A 16,814-nucleotide genomic window follows, 5' to 3' on the forward strand; every position below is an offset into this window, starting at 1 on the left:
GGAATTCTCAAGGACTTTAAGCTGGGAGGCAGGAAACAGATTCAGTGACCCAACAACCTGAGGAGAATGGGGAGGGAGACATGTCTGTAAACATCTCAGGCTAGTCTCCCCTGAAGCCCGGTGTGGCCTGCCCTTCTCGGTGCTGCCAACCACCATGCCAAGGCTGAGCCCTGCCCTTGGAGAGATGGAGCTCAACCATCACCAGCACCATGGATACCGTCAAGCCACAGTGGCTAAGGGGACTCCAGTGAAGAGTTCCCAGGCTGTCCTACGCTCACTCTTGCCCTCACTCCTCACACCTCCAAAGTAGGGCATGTTTATGAGATCCAAAACCAGACTAACAGTTAGCCCTCATGTGCCAGTGTGGCTCCACTGCAGTTTCTAGGAGAAATTCCTTTCAGTATCTTGAATGCGGAACAGCACCCTTCCAGAGAATCCAGCAATGCCACAGGCTATGTTTTATGTTTTCAACTCAGCCATGCTCTTAAGAGGAGAAGGAATCAGAAGCACACCCACCTCAGCACTAACTTGTTTTTAGCTGTGTTTTCCCAAAATGTCATAAAGCAGTTACAGACAACAGAACAGTGGCCAGACAGGAAAACTGTCACTCTGGGCTCTTTTTTGACTGCTGTTTAAATGGGAAAACAGCTGTATCTTTGATACTTTTTTTTTTTTTTTTTTTGCGGTACGCAGGCCTCTCACTGTTGTGGCCTCTCCCGTTGAGGAGCACAGGCTCCGGATGCGCAGGCTCAGCGGCCATGGCTCACGGGCCCAGCCACTCCGCGGCATGTGGGATCTTCCCGGACCGGGGCTTGAACCCGTGTCCCCTGTATCGGCAGGCGGACTCCCAACCACTGCGCCACCAGGGAAGCCCACTACTTATTTTTAAATCTCTCTTTAGGATAAATATTGGGTGAAGGAGATGGCACATGAAACATTTTCACATGTAAAACACAGGAATGGGTTTCTTATGAACGGAATTAAAGGTTTTTCTTCTTTTTCTTTATTTTTCCCCCTCTTGTCTATTCTCAACAGAATAATCTCCTTTTTGGTTTTGTTGTTTACTCAAGACCCATGCTGATTCTGAGCTACCAACTCTTAGGAAGTTTCTGGAATTAACACATCCATCAAATATTTAGACCTACTATGTGCCAGGCCTTCTTTTAGGGACTGAACAGAATAAAGCCCCTGATCTCATGGAGCTTGCATCACATCTCATGAAGCTCACCTTCTCATAAAAGAAATAGATAATAAACAGGTATGTATATGCCAAGTGGTGCTAAGTTCAAGAAAGAAAAGAAAGTCAAAGTAAGGGGCAAAGAAGGTTGGAGAGGTGCTACCATCCAGAGGGCCTTTCTGGATGGCAGAGAAGGTCCCTTTCAGACCCTTTTCTTCATCATAACCTTAAAAAGTATGGGTAAAGAACACTGAAATATTCTAGTTATACAATACTTCAACAGGACTCCTTAATCGTCAAAAGTGGATGTAGGTGTTTTTGTCCATGAACATCGCTGGTAAGACCACTTTGTGCATTATGAAATCCTGAATCTCAGAATCAAATGCATGATTCTCTGATCCTAACGTCCTCATCTGTAACATAAAAACACTCCATGTTAGGATTATTGTAAAGATCCAGTAAGCTAGCATATATAGTGCCTGCATACAGTCAATACTCAGTAAATGTGGGCTTTCTTTTGTCTCCATTACTGCCATACCCTTTCCCAGGCTCTTACCTTGATCAAAACAGATAGCCTTCTCCCCAAGCCATGCCTGCAATGCGACGGAGAGCATTATGAAGGAACAATCAGACGTGAGACTAGTTTTCCTCTTATCGTACTATTTCCTTAATCTCATAGAACCTAGCTATCTTTAGGTAACTTGGAATGATAATAATTTCATACTGGGTTCCTCTAGAGTCCGAATGGGCCTAGAACGGTTGCCATTATATAGAGAAGAGTTCGTCAAAATGCCAAGAAGGAACCTGGGCACTAAGTTGGGTTATGTTATAAATATCCTGTCATGTGAGTGAATGAGGAAGAAACATGAGATAACCCTGGGAGGTCAGTGTTGGCTATCTCTCCCCAACACATCATAGTCAGGATAAATATGAATACTTATTTAGAAATCCAAATTTCATCTCTCCCCATGGCCCTCAATGGTACATTAATAAAGAAAATTGGGGCTTCCCTGGTGGTGCACTGGTTGAGAATCCGCCTGCCAACGCAGGGGACACGGGTTTGAGCCCTGGTCTGGGAAGATCCCACATGCCGCAGAGCAACTAAGCCCATGCACCACAACTACTGAGCCTGTGCTCTAGAGCCTGCCAGCCACAACTACTGAGCGTGTGTGCCACAACTACTGAAGCCCGTGTGCCTAGAGCCCGTGCTCCGCAACAAGAGAAGCCACTGCAATGAGAAACCCACGCACTGCAATGAAGAGTAAGTAGCCCCAGCTCACCACAACTAGAGAAAGCCCACGTGCAGCAATGGAGACTCAAAACGCAGCCAAAAATAAATAAAATCAATTCTCGCTATTTTTTTTTGTATTAGAAGAAACATATCACCAATACTGACAAATAATAACATGTGGCTTCCTTACCCTGACAGTTGAAATCCAGGTAATAAACTAAGCCCACTTAATAGGGCCTTTACCTGTTTTTTCATGAACAGTAGATCGAAACCAACCTCATTATACTTTTACCACCTTAGTCCCACTAGTCTCTTCCTTTGGTGCAGAAGAAAAAGCTCTGATTAGAAATAAGGAGAATTCATTGCTATGAACTTGATCAAGATATACAACTTCTTGAAATAATGTCATTTGCAGCAATATGAATACAACTAGAGATTATCATACTAAGCAAAGTAAGTCAGAAAGACCAATACCAAGTGATATCACTTATATGTGGAATCTAAAATTCAATACAAATCAACATATCTACAAAACAAAACAAGACTCACAGATATAGAGAACAGACTTGTGGTTGCCAAGGGGGAGGGGGGTAGGGGAGGGAAGGAATGGGAGTTTAGGATTAGCAGAGGGAAACTATTATATATAGGATGGATAAACAAAAAGGTCATACTGTATAGCACAGGCAACCATATTCAATATTCTGTGACAAACCATAATGGAAAAGAATCTGAAAAAGAATATATATACGGGCTTCCCTGGTGGCGCAGTGGTTAAGAATCTGCCTGCCAATGCAGGGGACACGGGTTCGAGCCCTGGTCTGGGAAGATCCCACATGCCGCGGAACAGCTAAGCCCATGAGCCACAACTACTGAGCCTGCGCGTCTGGAGCCTGTGCTCCACAACGGGAGAGGCCGTGACAGTGAGAGGCCTGCGCACCGCGATGAAGAGTGGCCCCCACTCACCGCAACTGGAGAAAGCCCTCGCACAGAAGCAAAGACCCAACACAGCCAAAAATAAATAAATAAATTAAAAAAAAAAAAAAGAATATATATATATGTGTGTGTATATATATATAACTGAGTCACTTTGCTGCACAGAAATTACACAACATTGTAAATCAACTATACTTCAATAAAAATTTTTTTTAAAAGTATATAACTTCTCAGAGTTTAGTGTCTTGAGCTTGGACTAGATGAACACTGTGGGAACTTCTTGTTCATTTCCTGAGATTTTCCTATGAAAACATTCCTCCCCTTTCATTTCTTCCTCTATTCCTACTGCTTCTCTAATCATAACCACATCTGCGACACTATATTGCCCAATTCAGCAGGGTCTTCTTCCACTACCCCGACAGCTCCAGGACTATGGTGGTGGGGATTCTCCTGTGTTACCTTTCTAGTAAGTGATTGTGAACACATACTGCAGAGTGTGTTCTTACTCTCTGTGAACATAGGAAGCACATATAGTACTCATTCATCCCAGCCTCCAAAGAGAGGCACTGCAAGGATTCTCAGCGATGGGGAGAAGAGATTCAGGACCCATCTTAGGAAAATTACTAAAAATATAAAAAGTACCTTCTCCAAGTAGACCTAAGTGGCTAAAACTCTGAGACGTCACCTGCCTGATACTCTATTTTCATACACACAGACTTGGAATACTGCCAACTTCCTATTTTGACCTTGCTTTTATTTATGAGAGCCCTATGCTCATAATTAAAAACACCATGGTCCAGGCCTGCTGGCTTAGTGCACTGTGGAGTGAGTACACTTTGGGGTCTAATTACTCACTACTTGGTTAACTAATCCCCTCTTCTCACTGTTTCCCATATTTTTTAAAAAATTGTGTTTGTTTGTAAAGTATACCTTTGTCCCCATCTCTGTCCCATCATTGCAGCACATCAGGAAAGCATCCTTTCACCTCTTTGGAAAGCTCTAATGCCAAGAAATAATGAAAAGGTATTTCTTTTGATGGAAAATTCCATGTTGTCCAGAGATAAAAATGAGGAGAAAAGACAGCTGTCAGTGAACATCCTTTGAACCTACCGAATCCATGTTACAAACCGTTTTTGATGGTGCCAAAACAAACTAGCACATTGCAAAGGACATATGTCCTAGAGTGTGGTCCCCAGACTTTGCTTTGATTGATATGTAAAGATTCAAAAACATTCCGGGGACTGACATAAGGTTGATAACTTTTAATTTTTCAAATAACGTCATTAAGAAAAAAAAAAGACTATACTATTGCCATTTCATTTCATTTCAAAAGGACAATTTAGTGGTATATCCATGCAAGGGAATGCTATTCAGCCACGAAGTAATGAGGTTCTGACATATGCTACAACATGGATGAAGCCTGAAAACATTAAGCTAAGTGAAATAAGCCAGACACGAAAGGACAAATACTGTATGATTCCACTTACATGAGGTATCTAGAGTAGGCAAATACATGGAGACAGAAAGTAGATCAGAGGTTACCAGGGGCTGAGGCGAGGGCGGGAGGATGAGCAGTTATTGCTTAATGGGTACAGAGTTTCTGTTTGTGGTGATAAAATTTTTTTAAAAAAGGTAGTGGAGATGGTTGCACATCATGTAATTAATACCAGTTAATTGGACACTTAAAAGCAGTTAAAATGTCCACACACGCACAGAAGAAAGCACAGAGGTAAACAGACGTCCACAGATGTTTTCACTGAAGTTGGAGGACAGAACAAGTGCAGATCCAAGTGAGTTTATCAGTTCAGCTGTGGAAAAAGAAATAGTTCTGGATCACGTGCTGAGAGTGAAAGGGTCTTAGGACAGGAATCCCGTTTCTTCTCTCAACCCTGTACTCCTTTATCCAGATTTTAACGTTCTCCATGATCTGGCCCTGGGTTTACCTAACCAACACACTCACTAATATAAACAACCCACTGCAGTAAAACCATGCTCCTCATGAGCCTAGAACATCCAGCTCTTTCCCATCTCCATCTCCTTATTCATGATAGTAATCCTCTTCCTTTGTGCAGTCACATCCTCCTGGTCTTCAAGGCCAGGTCAAGAATCATCTCCACATGGAGGAGACTAGCTCTTCCCTAATTATCCTATCTTCCTAACCATGCTCAGTGACTCCCCTGGCCTTGAACACCACCAGCAAAGAACAGGCTATTCCCCATGAGACTTTACTTACCCACAGCAGTGTACTGGTTATTGTCTTCCATTTGTTGGTCTTGTGTAGGCTCCTTCTCTTAATCTTATTTTGTATATACCTTACTAAGCAAGTGCTAACAGTCTTATAAGTACTCAGTAAATACTACTATTGTTGACTAGTGAAAAATTAACAATAGTTGGTATTTATATGGCCCACACATTCATCGGTGCTTTCACATTCATAAGCATAGGATCCTTGTTGACCACAGTACCTTAAATCCTCACAATAAACTTACTAATGGAATATTAGCTTCATTTTAATGAAGAAGAACCTGAAGTGTTCAATTAAGTGACCTATGCTAGTTCATATGCTAATTAATAAAATATTAAATAATAGCACCAAATAATTAAAATCAGTCTCCTTACAGATTAAAAAAGCTTTCTAGTATGTCCAATCAAGAATAAACCTAGGAAAGCCTTTTTATATAGAAAATGACATATTTACTTGGTTATTTAATAAATGCTTCATCACACAACCTAGGTCTACCGAGCCAAGTTACTGAATAAAACTATTTGCAGCTAACTTAAAAAGTTATTTTCACCTTTAAAAAGTTAACAAGTAATATGTATTTGTTGTAGAAAAAATGAGAAAATAACTCAGGGGCAAAAGTCTATATTCCATCCCACTGCCTAAAAATCAACAACTATTGTAACCTAGCAGGACCCCATGGAGGCATTCCTGGGACAGGCCTTCCCCCATATCCTCTGCTTTGGCTCCTCTCTGAACTATCTAGATAATAGTATTTGACGCACATTTCCTGAGTTGTCTTGCAGATGTAAAAAACTCCCCTCTCCAACAAATGCAAGACGTTAACTACTTGATGACCATAAACACACAGCTCCAGGCCTCCCTGTGATACCACCCTGCTACCTCACCATCAGCCAATCAGAGAACCGTGCACAAGCTGATCACAAACCCTGCGACCCGCCCCCTCCACCTGGCTTTTAAAAGTGCATTGCAGAAGCCCTTCTGGAAGCTCAGGACTTTTTAGGGCATGAGCCACCTCTTTTTGCATGGGCTTCCAATAAACCTTCCTCTGTTCCAAACTCCAACGTTAAGTTTGTTTGGCCTCACTGTGCGTCCGGCACACTAACTTGCGTTAACACTATGAACAATATCTTCTTACACATTTCTTTGAACAGAAAATGGGATTTTTGTGTATTTATTTGTAGTCAATTGTACATCTATGTTCTCACTAATGACTCATGACTTATAAGCCAATCCTCTATTTTTGTACACTTAAGTTGGCTCACATTTTTTTCTTTTTCATATTTTTTTCTATCACATCAAAAACTCTGTTGAACATCCCTCTATCCTCATGCACTTGTCCAGTTATTGTCTTAGGATGAATTCCTGGAAGCAGGACTTACAGGTCAATGGTAAGAACCTATTTTTGAAACGCTTTTTAAATGAAACAGAGGTGACAAAACACATATAAGGGACAAGCTAAATTTTTAGTACTCTGATGTACTTAAAAATTCTAAACTAGATACAACTCTAACTGCTTTTTTTTAACCTGTCCAAAGAATTTAAATAGATGGTTTCCACATTCCAGTCCCTGCAAACTGAAAACATATAGGTGAAAAGCATAGAAATATAACATTGATTTGGAAGACCAGACATATTCTAATTTCAAAAACATTTTTAATTCTTTAATCAAATGAGAAACAAAAGTTAAGCAGAAAAAAGTTGAACCCGCATTTGTAAAAACGATTTCCAAATTTTATAGAAAAAAAAGTTTTATTTTTCTGATCCAAGAAATACATGTCCATTATGGAAAATTTGGAAAATACATAGAATAATGAAAATATGAATTTCCCAGAATCCAAAAATACATAAGATAGGCTTACAGTTTTACTATTTTCTTACACATGTATTTTTTTTAATAATTTGCCATTCTTCTTCTCTCCCCAACCTGACCCCCCAACAAAAAAGTGGGGAAGGCAGCTCCTTGAAGGACATGGCCTGTCACACCCACTACACCTTGCATCCTCCCTGCAGACCTCTCTCCTCGCTGAGCTGTGGACTGTATCCTTGCCTACTTTCCTGTTTTCCATGTAAATGCACAACACACCCCAAAGCAGGGCCAAAGTCCTGTGCTCTCAGAACTGCCAATGCCCAGCCTATCAAGAGAACTCACAATGTCAACTCCCAGCTGCCTCCTTCACTTCAGAGCCAGACTTCTCCCTAAGAACACCTTGAAGATTATCTCTGCTGATCAACATCTTCGGCAGTAACTAATGCCTCTTAAAATTTATACAGCACTTTAAAGTTTAACAAGTTCTCTCATACACATTTAATCCTCACAAGAGTCCTCTGAAGTAGACAGAGCAGATAGCCCTATTTAAAAGGGAAGGAAACTGAGGTGCAGAGGAGTTGAGATCATATCGAGTCAGTGGCAGAGCTTGGACCTCCCTGGCAGTCCAGTGGTTAAGACTCCGCACTTCCAGTGCAGGGGGTGCGGGTTCAATCCCTGGTTGGGGAACTAAGATCCCACAAGCCGTGGGGCACAGGCAAAGAAAGAAAAAAAAAGAAGCCATAGATTGACTCAAAGGTCAGAGCTCCCTACCTAGCCATTATTAATAAAACATTTTTAAGTCTGACAACTAGAAATTAAGAGCTAGAAAGATCTTCAGTAAATCATCTAATTCCTTCTCAGTATTCACATGTAAAGGAAAGTAAAAAGAATTAAAGGCAGGTGATTGCCCAAAGTCACCAACTATTTTGTGATGAAGAGAATCTAAAGGCACAATCTTCAGACTCCCAGGGAAGTGCTCACACCAGTCGTCCCTAGAGAGATGTTCTTTAATAAGCTGGTCTCTCATCCGGTGTCCTCCGCTTAGCCAAATGTCAACCAGGAATTAAAATCCTAAAAGTGTAGAATGTTAGAGCCAGAAGGGACCTTAAAGACTACCCAGGCCAATCCACTCGCTTTAGAGTTGAGGAAAGTGAGGTCCCAAACTCACGGCTTCTGCTGTTCAATTCTGTGCACCTTCCACTCACCATATTACTTCCCTTCTTTAATTATAAACAAAATCTGGCCAAAGATGTTTACTGCCTTCTCGGACAGTGTGTGATAGGCCACAGACCAGCAAAGCCGAAGTAAAACTGATCGGGATTTGATTTCAGAAGATGGTAACAGATGTAACAGATAACAGATGTACCCACCATGACTGTATCATAAAATAACCAAGTTCTGCTGGGTTCTAGGCAGGCTCCCCCATTCTCTACCCAGCCAGAGAGAAGGCCTATTGAAATGTGCGTGTTTCTTAGAAAAGGGTACCAATGGCCCTTTGGAAGTCGCCCATCTCTTGAATCTGTGAAAATGTACCAATATTGTTTTGCTAAAGGCTTCTACTCCACAAATCAACCAGGAATCCTAACTAAAACTGGCAGCACAACACCAGGGCTGTCACAGTTCCCTGACCCTAAAGAACCCAGACCCTCCTCCCACGGTCTTTGTGTACCATTCAAATCCGCTTCTCAATGTGTGCTACGACCTTGATTCTTCTTCATTGGTTCCACAGTTCTATGGCCAGTCCCATGGTTCTACAGCTAGCCTTACCTCTCTGGTGAGATGGAAAGCTCTTTGAGGGCAAGGGACCACTTCTATTGAACACATACTACTGCCAAACATTGTGCTTTGCGGGGTAAGATACGGCCCCTACCTTCAAGAAACTTACAGAAGGATAAACGAAACCATGTGCGAAACCAAGCGCAGCCACAGAGGTGTAAACAGGAAGCGGGGGAGCCCGGAGGGCGAGGATTAATAAGCCTGAGTCGTAAAGGGCTGGTGGAATCAGTAGGGGAGAGGGCGGTAGAAGGCAACCCGGGCAGGCAAACCAGGCACGCGGGGCAGCGCCAGCAAAGGCAAGGAGAGAAACAGTTCAGCGCTGCAGGAACATCAGGCGCAGGACAGAGTGGAGGGAGCTGAGGCTGGAGCGGCGGGCCTAGCAACGTGGCCCCAGCAACGCGGCCGTGCAATTCACGCTGACCCGGTACGGGGGCCGCTGGCGCACCTAGCGAGTAAACCAATTTGGGCTCCCGTTGCGAAGCTGTGTCAATGACGGCCTCCAGCGGCCGCGCAACCCCCTCCCCCGGGCACCTGTGCGCCTTCGCAGCCACCAAAGCACACGCAGGGCTGCCTCCCTCCGCCAGATTTTCTACGCGGCCGCGCGCCCGGGTCCCAGCCCCTGCCCCTGGGCCCCCACTTCTCCGCTCAGGTTTAAAACGCCTGTTGCCGCACCGTGGCGGGTGCCTGCGTGCCAGCGGGAGGCCCGGTGGTTTCCTCTGCAGTCGCCATCGGGCTTTCCTGAAGAAGACTGCCCGCGGGCCCCCGACCCCGCACTGCGAGGCTCCGGGCGAAGGCTACCCGCCCGGCTGGCGCAGGGGCCGTGCGGGGGCCGGTGCCATCTGGGGCTCGCGCCAGGCGCAGTGCTGACAGCCGTCCTCCTGCGAGGGTGCAGCATGGAAACCAACGGGACGGGCCACCCGCGTCTCGAGCCCGCGGCCCGGCTGGCACCGGGCGGCCCGGCTTCCCCCCGTCAGTCTCGGGCCGGGGCCGGGCAAGGGGCTGGCTCGGCTGGGTCCGCGCGCGGCGCCCGGACGCGTCATTACCTGGCCAGCGTAGTTTTCCCCGAGCCCGGGAGGCCTCGCAGGAGGTAGAGGTGTTTCCGAAAGCTGTGGCGGCGCGGAGGTGTCCCACGCGGGGGCGGCGGGGCGGGCGGCCGAGGCGGCTGCTGCTGCTGCCGGAGGCTCAGCCTCCCAAAGGATTCAAGAAAACTCTCCTCCATGGGGTGGGGGCTGGCTGCGAGAACACTGCTTTCCCCTTCCTGAAGTCACGGTCTTGGCCAAAGCTGTTGTTTTTGTGGCTCTCCGGCCATGTGATAGATGGAGGGGCGGGCGCTCGGAGCCCAGCCCCTCCTTCCCACCCGCCCGAACTGCGCTGCGTGGGAGGGGTCGTCCCTACCTGGAAAGCTGGGGACGCTGGGAGACTGACAGCCGGGAAAACCTGGGCAACGCGACCCCCGCCCCGCTCCCCCACTGCCTCCCCGCCCCCCCACGCTTCCGGGTGCCCTTCGCCCTGGGGGGAGAGGCCCACCGGGTGGGACACTGGACACTTCCCCGGGACGCCCGCGTGGAAGGCAGGCCTTAGGCAAAAGCCCTCCTCCACCCCACCTAACACTGGCCTAGACCTTGAAAGTGAAATAATTTTAGTTGACGATAAGAGACCGTGAACAGCATTTTGAACAGTAACAGTAAAGACCATTGTCTCCCCCAATTTGTGAGCACCAATATCTGGCTGGTGTCCCAACGGCTAACACCACTCTCCCAGGGCCTGTATCTTTTCCTTTTTTTAAATACTTCTGTATCAGCCTGCCAAAAATATTCTTAGAAAGCTTTGTTGCCTCTACATAACTTTAGAAATCTCTTCTTCTTCAAAAACAAAGCACCTCTTAAAACTCAGATTGATTTATGAACAGTAGTATAAACTAGGCCTCCTGAGAAGGACGGGCTACTGCCCAGGTTCATGACCTGTTACCACAGGAAAGGGATGGCCTCCCTAGGAGCAGGAGCAGGGAAAGGAGCAGTCTACTGAAACAACAGAAAAGCATCCAGAATTAAGTTCTAAGTTCCAGGAACTGGTGAGCGCCAGTTGGTTGATCACCACAGTACTCTCCACTGTTTCACACTCAGGAGTGTGAAAGAGAGATCCTATTTTCTGAACTAAAATTCAAGATGCATGGACTGAAAGAGACAATATTAAAAATTAACACCATCCTTGAACAATCCGGGATATATGGTGGCTTTGGCTGTAATAACCATTGTAAAGTAAATACATTTTGTTTCTGGCAGCTAAGGTATGAAAATTTTGAAAAGGAATTGTGAAGAAAAGCAATTTCCTTCTAAAACAAAACCCAGAGATTGCACAATAAGCTTCAGTGGAAGGGACTATCCAAGTGCGGGGGTGGGGGGTGGGGGGGCTCTGTGCTGACAATTTCGCCTTCCTCTTGGGGTTCTGTGGAGGGGGGAGCGGAGGGAGATGAGGTACTCTCTTGAAAATCCCTTCCCAGCATTAGAGGAAGAATTCTTAGCACTTCTGAGAAACACTGAAATTTCAAAAGCTTCTCTAAATATTAGAGGGAAACCATAAGGAATGGAGAATATACATGAATCATAAAAATAGTGATGCTTATAATGTATGTATCCTATCATACTTCCATGTATCTACAATACTTCTTACAAGACCGTTTTTACCCAGCCGCAAAACTACCTTTTTCATTCTAGACTTGCACGCTCTAACATAGGAGCCAATAACCACATGTGGCTATTAAGCACTTGAAGTACTGGCCCAAACAACAGCTGGTCCAAACTGAGATTAAAGTACACTGAATTTCAAAGCTTCAGTATGAAAAAAAGAATGTAAAATATCTCAATAATTTTTATATTGATTATGTGTTGAAGTGATAACATGCTGTGTATTGGGTTAATATATTATTAAAACTAATTTCATGTTTCTTTTTTTTTTAACTTGGCTAGTAGATAAGTCTAAAGTACATATGTGGCTGACATATTTCTGTTGGACAGTGCTGCATGAGACTTCTGTCCATTTCTATTTCCTTCTATAGAGGGTGTCCCAGGCAGTGTGGGAGAGGGCAGCAGGAAGACACACAGCTTTGGGGGCTAGAAGTTTTGGCACACTGAGTCTGCAGTGCCTGTGGCAGCTGAAGCGATGAAGTAGATGCTGGAAAATGTGAATGTGCTGTTAGAAGAGAGGTCTGAGATGGAGACAGAGCTTTGGAAATCCTTCCCCTGTGAGAAGAAGATAGAGAAAAGAGCAGACGGCTGAAGAGGGGGCTCGGGGACAGCATTTAAAGACAGTCTTTGAAGTGGATCTATTGAAGGAGAGTATGAGAGACAGAACTGTAAGATAGTGTGTGGAGCCCCAGGGAGGGAGAGTTCAAGGAGGAGAAAATGGTTGGCAGTATCTGAAGGTGACCCCAGACACTTCTCCTTTCTCTTAGCTCCCAGATTTAACTAGTCAACAAGCTGTTTTCCCCAATTTATTCCTCAGAACCACACTGTTTAAAGCTATCTGTTTCTGTATCTGTTTCCTCCCACTAGACTGTAAGTTCAAAGGCAAGAACAGTGTTGCCCCTGTCACCCCAAGAGCTAACACAGCATCTGACATTCAGAGATGCTCAATAGTTGTATATGGACCCAAACTGCTTTCTCAGTAGATGTGTCTGAGCTTGGGATTTACTAAAGATTAACACTGAAAAAAGACAGTGATAACGTCAGCTAAGGACTAATGTAAACAGTCAGTGACCTTATTGGCAGATCTGAGAACCACCCTGCTCCCAGATAGTATCTACGTTCAGATCCTTACTGGCCCTATATAGGTGGCAGCCTCCAGAGAGGAAGGCTACCCCCGAGTCAGAGGATCCCTGTGACAACACTCCTTCATGCCCTCAGTTCACCCAACCAGCTTTTCAGCTCTAAGGTTCTGTTCCATTTCTCTAGAAGGTGATGACCAGCACAATTTCACGTTGCTGCACTACAAACCATTACCATGATAGACATAAAGAAATAATCTTAGGAGTAATTTCTGGCAAATGAAGAAACATTCAAATGTTTCTCTAATTATTACTGTTTAACAAGATGTGGAAAAATAAGAGGGTGCACAGGAAGAGCCACTGGAAACCAGGAATTTAACCCTCGAACCTACAGTTCCAAATACCCCACAATTTGGAATGCTTAATTGTAAGTCAGCCCTGGGTTCCTCTCCTGCAGATGCCAAGATGGCAGAAGTCAGAAACCAAGACGAAGTTTCCAAAGCAGCCTAACCAAAGACCCTGTAACATAGCAGAACCATTTAAAATATAAAGGTAGTAGCTTCCCAATTTTCTCTAATCCTATGTCCTTTCTTCATCTACCAAAAGCTTTTATCTGATTTTTTACTCAAAAAAATGCCTTATATACATACTTATTCACCTTGTTACATAAGTGACATGAATGGAAAGGACAGGAAAGCATCCCTCTGTGCCTGCTTAGCTGTTTCTATGGTGGACCCTCATTGCTACAGCACCTCGAGCTCTCACCTTCCACCACAGTCTACACTATTTGGCCATTCAGAGGTAGTGCCTCTATACTTAAAACTGCTCCCTCCTGGCTCTTCCCTTATCCTTCCCCTAGAAGCTCGATGGAGGATGCAGGAAGCTCGAAGAGGTTAGGGGAAGGGGGACAAGGGGAGAGCAGTCATGCAGAGTATGTCTGCTTGCCTGAATTGACAGGGGAAATGCTCAGGACTCTGGTGGCCTAGGATAAGTCTGCTAATGCAGAAATGTCCTCTGGATAAGACTGATTTTGCTCATTCTAACCTCACACTGCCTCTGCCTCCTATATTCCTTCCCTCTCTCTATTTGGCATCACACTCCTCCCCAAAGGCGATGACCATAATTCTATTTCCACAGCACCTAGTATTTGCCACTGTTCACAGGGACACTTGAGGAGTATAAGTTTTGAGGAGGAAGCCTGGGAGGTGGGGAAAGTAGCCCCAACCCATTTTTCTAAAGCTCCATTCTGGAAATTAGGGCAAGGTAATAAAGGCAGGAGCTGGAGAAAGCTGGGGGCTTCCTGGAACCTAAGTAGAAGCCTAGGTGGGTAGTTAGCTGGTATGCATCAATACAGTACAAAGGAGTCTCAGGACTGGTCACCAGCCCTGCCATACTCATTGTTAAATATTTATGATGTTACCCTTACTTACAGCCATGGTGGTGTGGACTCTAATGTATTCATTAGAAATCCATAATTGTTGCTGTCGAAGTCTCCTAAGAAACCAAACATTTCCCTGATGCCAGAGTCTCCTCTGCTTCAACCCTAATCCTGATCAGCTCTTCCCTGAAATCATCCCATCCCAGGCCAAAGGTAAGTCCAGTTTCACAACGGCTCTAGGAGCCTGCACAGAGAGCAAGACCTTAGGGAGTTCAACCAAACACTGAAGACCTTGGTCTCTGTCTGTAAGAGACTGACAGTCTAGTAGAAAGATAAACTGAAACTGTACAAAATGAACACAGGAAAAACATTGAGCTATTTTAAATAAAGTGCTCAGTTCCTGATTTAGCAGACAGAACTCAAATACTTAACTTCCACTCCCTCACTGAAACCCCAAAACCACGAAAATGTAAAGGTTTTTTGGCGGGGTGGGTAATCATTATTATCTTCAAGTATAAACTGTAAGAAAAGAGAGAAGATCACAGCAACAAAATTTCAAAAACTGGAACGCTAAATGCCCAGTGTTAATTAATTTGGAAAAAAAATTAAAAATAAAACTTGAATTACAGAAAGCCAAGAAACAATACTATTTACTCTGCATAACCCCTAAAATTTCAGGAATTGGAAGATTTAGGGCTGGACGTGGGACTCTAAACAGGAAGGTCAGTTGAAAGTCTGTTTAAGAAACAAATGTCCACACAGTCAGGCAGCTGCCCACCCCCTGCAGAAGCCTGGAGGTTTATTCTCTGGAGAAGATAAAACAGGATGAGGAGGAGTAAGAGGCAAGATACGGCAGGCAACACTCCCTTTCTGAAAACAGAGAGATTACATAAATGCCTACATGTTGAATAATGAGAAATCACCCCTTAATTTATATTTTTCAAATACGAATTTTTGTATTTGAAGTTTGTTAAGTACGATTAAACTAAAATAATAGTAATAATAAAGATAATTATTATTGTAGTATAGTGCAAGTCCCACAATCTCTAACCAAAATCCTTGAGGTCAGATATGTTTCAGAATTTAGGAAGTTCTAAGTGGGGTCTAGGGCACCCCTGGTAATTTAACACATTAATATTTCTGCAGTAAAATGTCTGAAGAGTCACGCTAAGTGGGATAAATAAGGAGTAAAATTAACCTGTCTGTTTGGGTCAAGTCTTGCTGCCAACTTAGTTTTCATGCCAAACATTTAAGAAACAAAACAAAATAAAAACAACTTTTGGTTTTCAGAGGCTTTTGGATTTCAGAATTCTAGAAATGGAATCATGGACCCATACTTGGATATAGGGCCTATCCTTCTATTCTGATGCAATTTTAAAAATAAGCTACTCAAGTTTTCTGTGCCTTATTTTCTTCATGAAATAAAGTAGGGTGAGTATCTTCAAAATTAGATAATAAAATGTTCAAGTTGTTACCTCTTTCGTTGAGTTTTTTATTAGTAATCAGGAAACTGATTAAGAATAGTTGAACAGATTATTCAAACCAATTTCGGTATCCACTGAGTGTATCACTCTAAATTATCCTTCAGTTTGGCACTTAGCACTCTTTCTTGATGATGAGGATCTTCAACAGTACCAGGAAGACGGAGACTTCAACTACAAACAAACACAAGCCCAGACAAGTCCAGACAAAATGGTGACATGAATGGAGTTTGCTGTCAGTTTCCCAAACTCCTGACCTATTTATGCCACCCCCTCATATCTAGAACTTCACGCTGTCCCCACAGCCCCGCACCCTGCCTGGTCCTGCCTCATTCAAGAGCCTGTCCTCCTGATTATGCCCAACTTTCTGTCTCTAAATCAAATCCTGGTCTATGTCCCATTTCCTGATGACCCAGCTATTTACATTATAAAGTTAATAATAAATACATTTAACTCATGCAAATGTGTTAACAAGTTTATTGAGTCAATATGTTGCTCTCCTAGATCAGTGGTCCCCAACCTTTTTGGCACCAGGGACCAGTTTCGTGGAAGACAATTTTTACACGGATGGTGGCGGGGTGGGGGAGATATATGATGGTTCAGGTGGTAATGTGAGTGATGGGGAGTGCAGAAGAAGCTTCACTCACTCGTCCGCCACTCATCTCCTGCTGTGCGGCCCAGTTTCTAACAGGCCTCAGACCTGAACCAGTCCAAGGCCCAGGGGTTGGGGACCCCTGTCCTAGATAACACAATTTCTATTCTGCCAGGGGCATTTCAAAGACAAAGCTGTAACCAACTAAGGTACTCAGGGGAAGGGAATTAACCCTAACTAAGAGCCTAGTATTTTTCAGGCACTATGGTAAGAACTTTGCACAAGTTATTTCATTTAATCCTCATTTATTATCCCCATGACAGATTGGTATTATGAATGTAATTTTTTTACAGGTGAAGAAATTGAGGCTCTGAGAGGGTAATTTGTTTAAGGTCACATAGCCAGTCAGCAGTAGCTTCAAGATGCAAACG

General features: G+C 44.1%; 2 protein-coding genes, 1 long non-coding RNA gene and 1 other non-coding gene across 17 annotated transcripts in view; 1 reads left to right on the forward strand and 3 right to left on the reverse strand.

Moving 5' to 3' along the window:
- Positions 1-10,546, reverse strand: part of N4BP2L1 (NEDD4 binding protein 2 like 1) — a 35,355-nt gene extending 24,809 nt beyond the window's left edge. For 3 of the 8 annotated variants that reach the window (XM_033843581.2, XM_033843580.2, XM_033843579.2), the window contains exon 1: positions 10,213-10,546. In XM_033843581.2, the coding sequence (XP_033699472.1) occupies positions 10,213-10,388 (176 nt within the window). In that variant the 5' untranslated portion in view covers positions 10,389-10,546. Of the gene's footprint in view, positions 1-4,376; positions 8,386-10,212 lie in introns of those variants that run through there. The other 5 variants (XM_019936769.3, XM_019936770.3, XM_073795031.1 and 2 more) reach the window with 3 other exon arrangements.
- LOC117308910 (small nucleolar RNA SNORA16B/SNORA16A family) lies at positions 537-668 on the reverse strand. Its single transcript, XR_004523159.1, has one exon. It is a non-coding gene; the product is annotated as a small nucleolar RNA SNORA16B/SNORA16A family (small nucleolar RNA).
- LOC117308827 (uncharacterized) lies at positions 9,415-16,010 on the forward strand. Its single transcript, XR_004523067.2, has 3 exons — positions 9,415-9,593; positions 14,365-14,523; positions 15,899-16,010. It is a non-coding gene; the product is annotated as an uncharacterized lncRNA (long non-coding RNA).
- The window catches only part of N4BP2L2 (NEDD4 binding protein 2 like 2), a 60,826-nt gene continuing 59,810 nt past the window's right edge, over positions 15,799-16,814 (reverse strand). For 2 of the 7 annotated variants that reach the window (XR_012327575.1, XR_012327576.1), the window contains one exon: positions 15,869-15,965. The gene's annotated coding sequence lies outside the window, so the exon portion shown is untranslated. Of the gene's footprint in view, positions 15,966-16,814 lie in introns of all 7 variants that reach the window. The other 5 variants (XM_033843578.2, XM_073795025.1, XM_019936764.3 and 2 more) reach the window with 5 other exon arrangements.

Source organism: Tursiops truncatus, chromosome 18 (assembly GCF_011762595.2).
Source record: "Tursiops truncatus isolate mTurTru1 chromosome 18, mTurTru1.mat.Y, whole genome shotgun sequence".
Taxonomy (NCBI): domain Eukaryota; kingdom Metazoa; phylum Chordata; class Mammalia; order Artiodactyla; family Delphinidae; genus Tursiops; species Tursiops truncatus.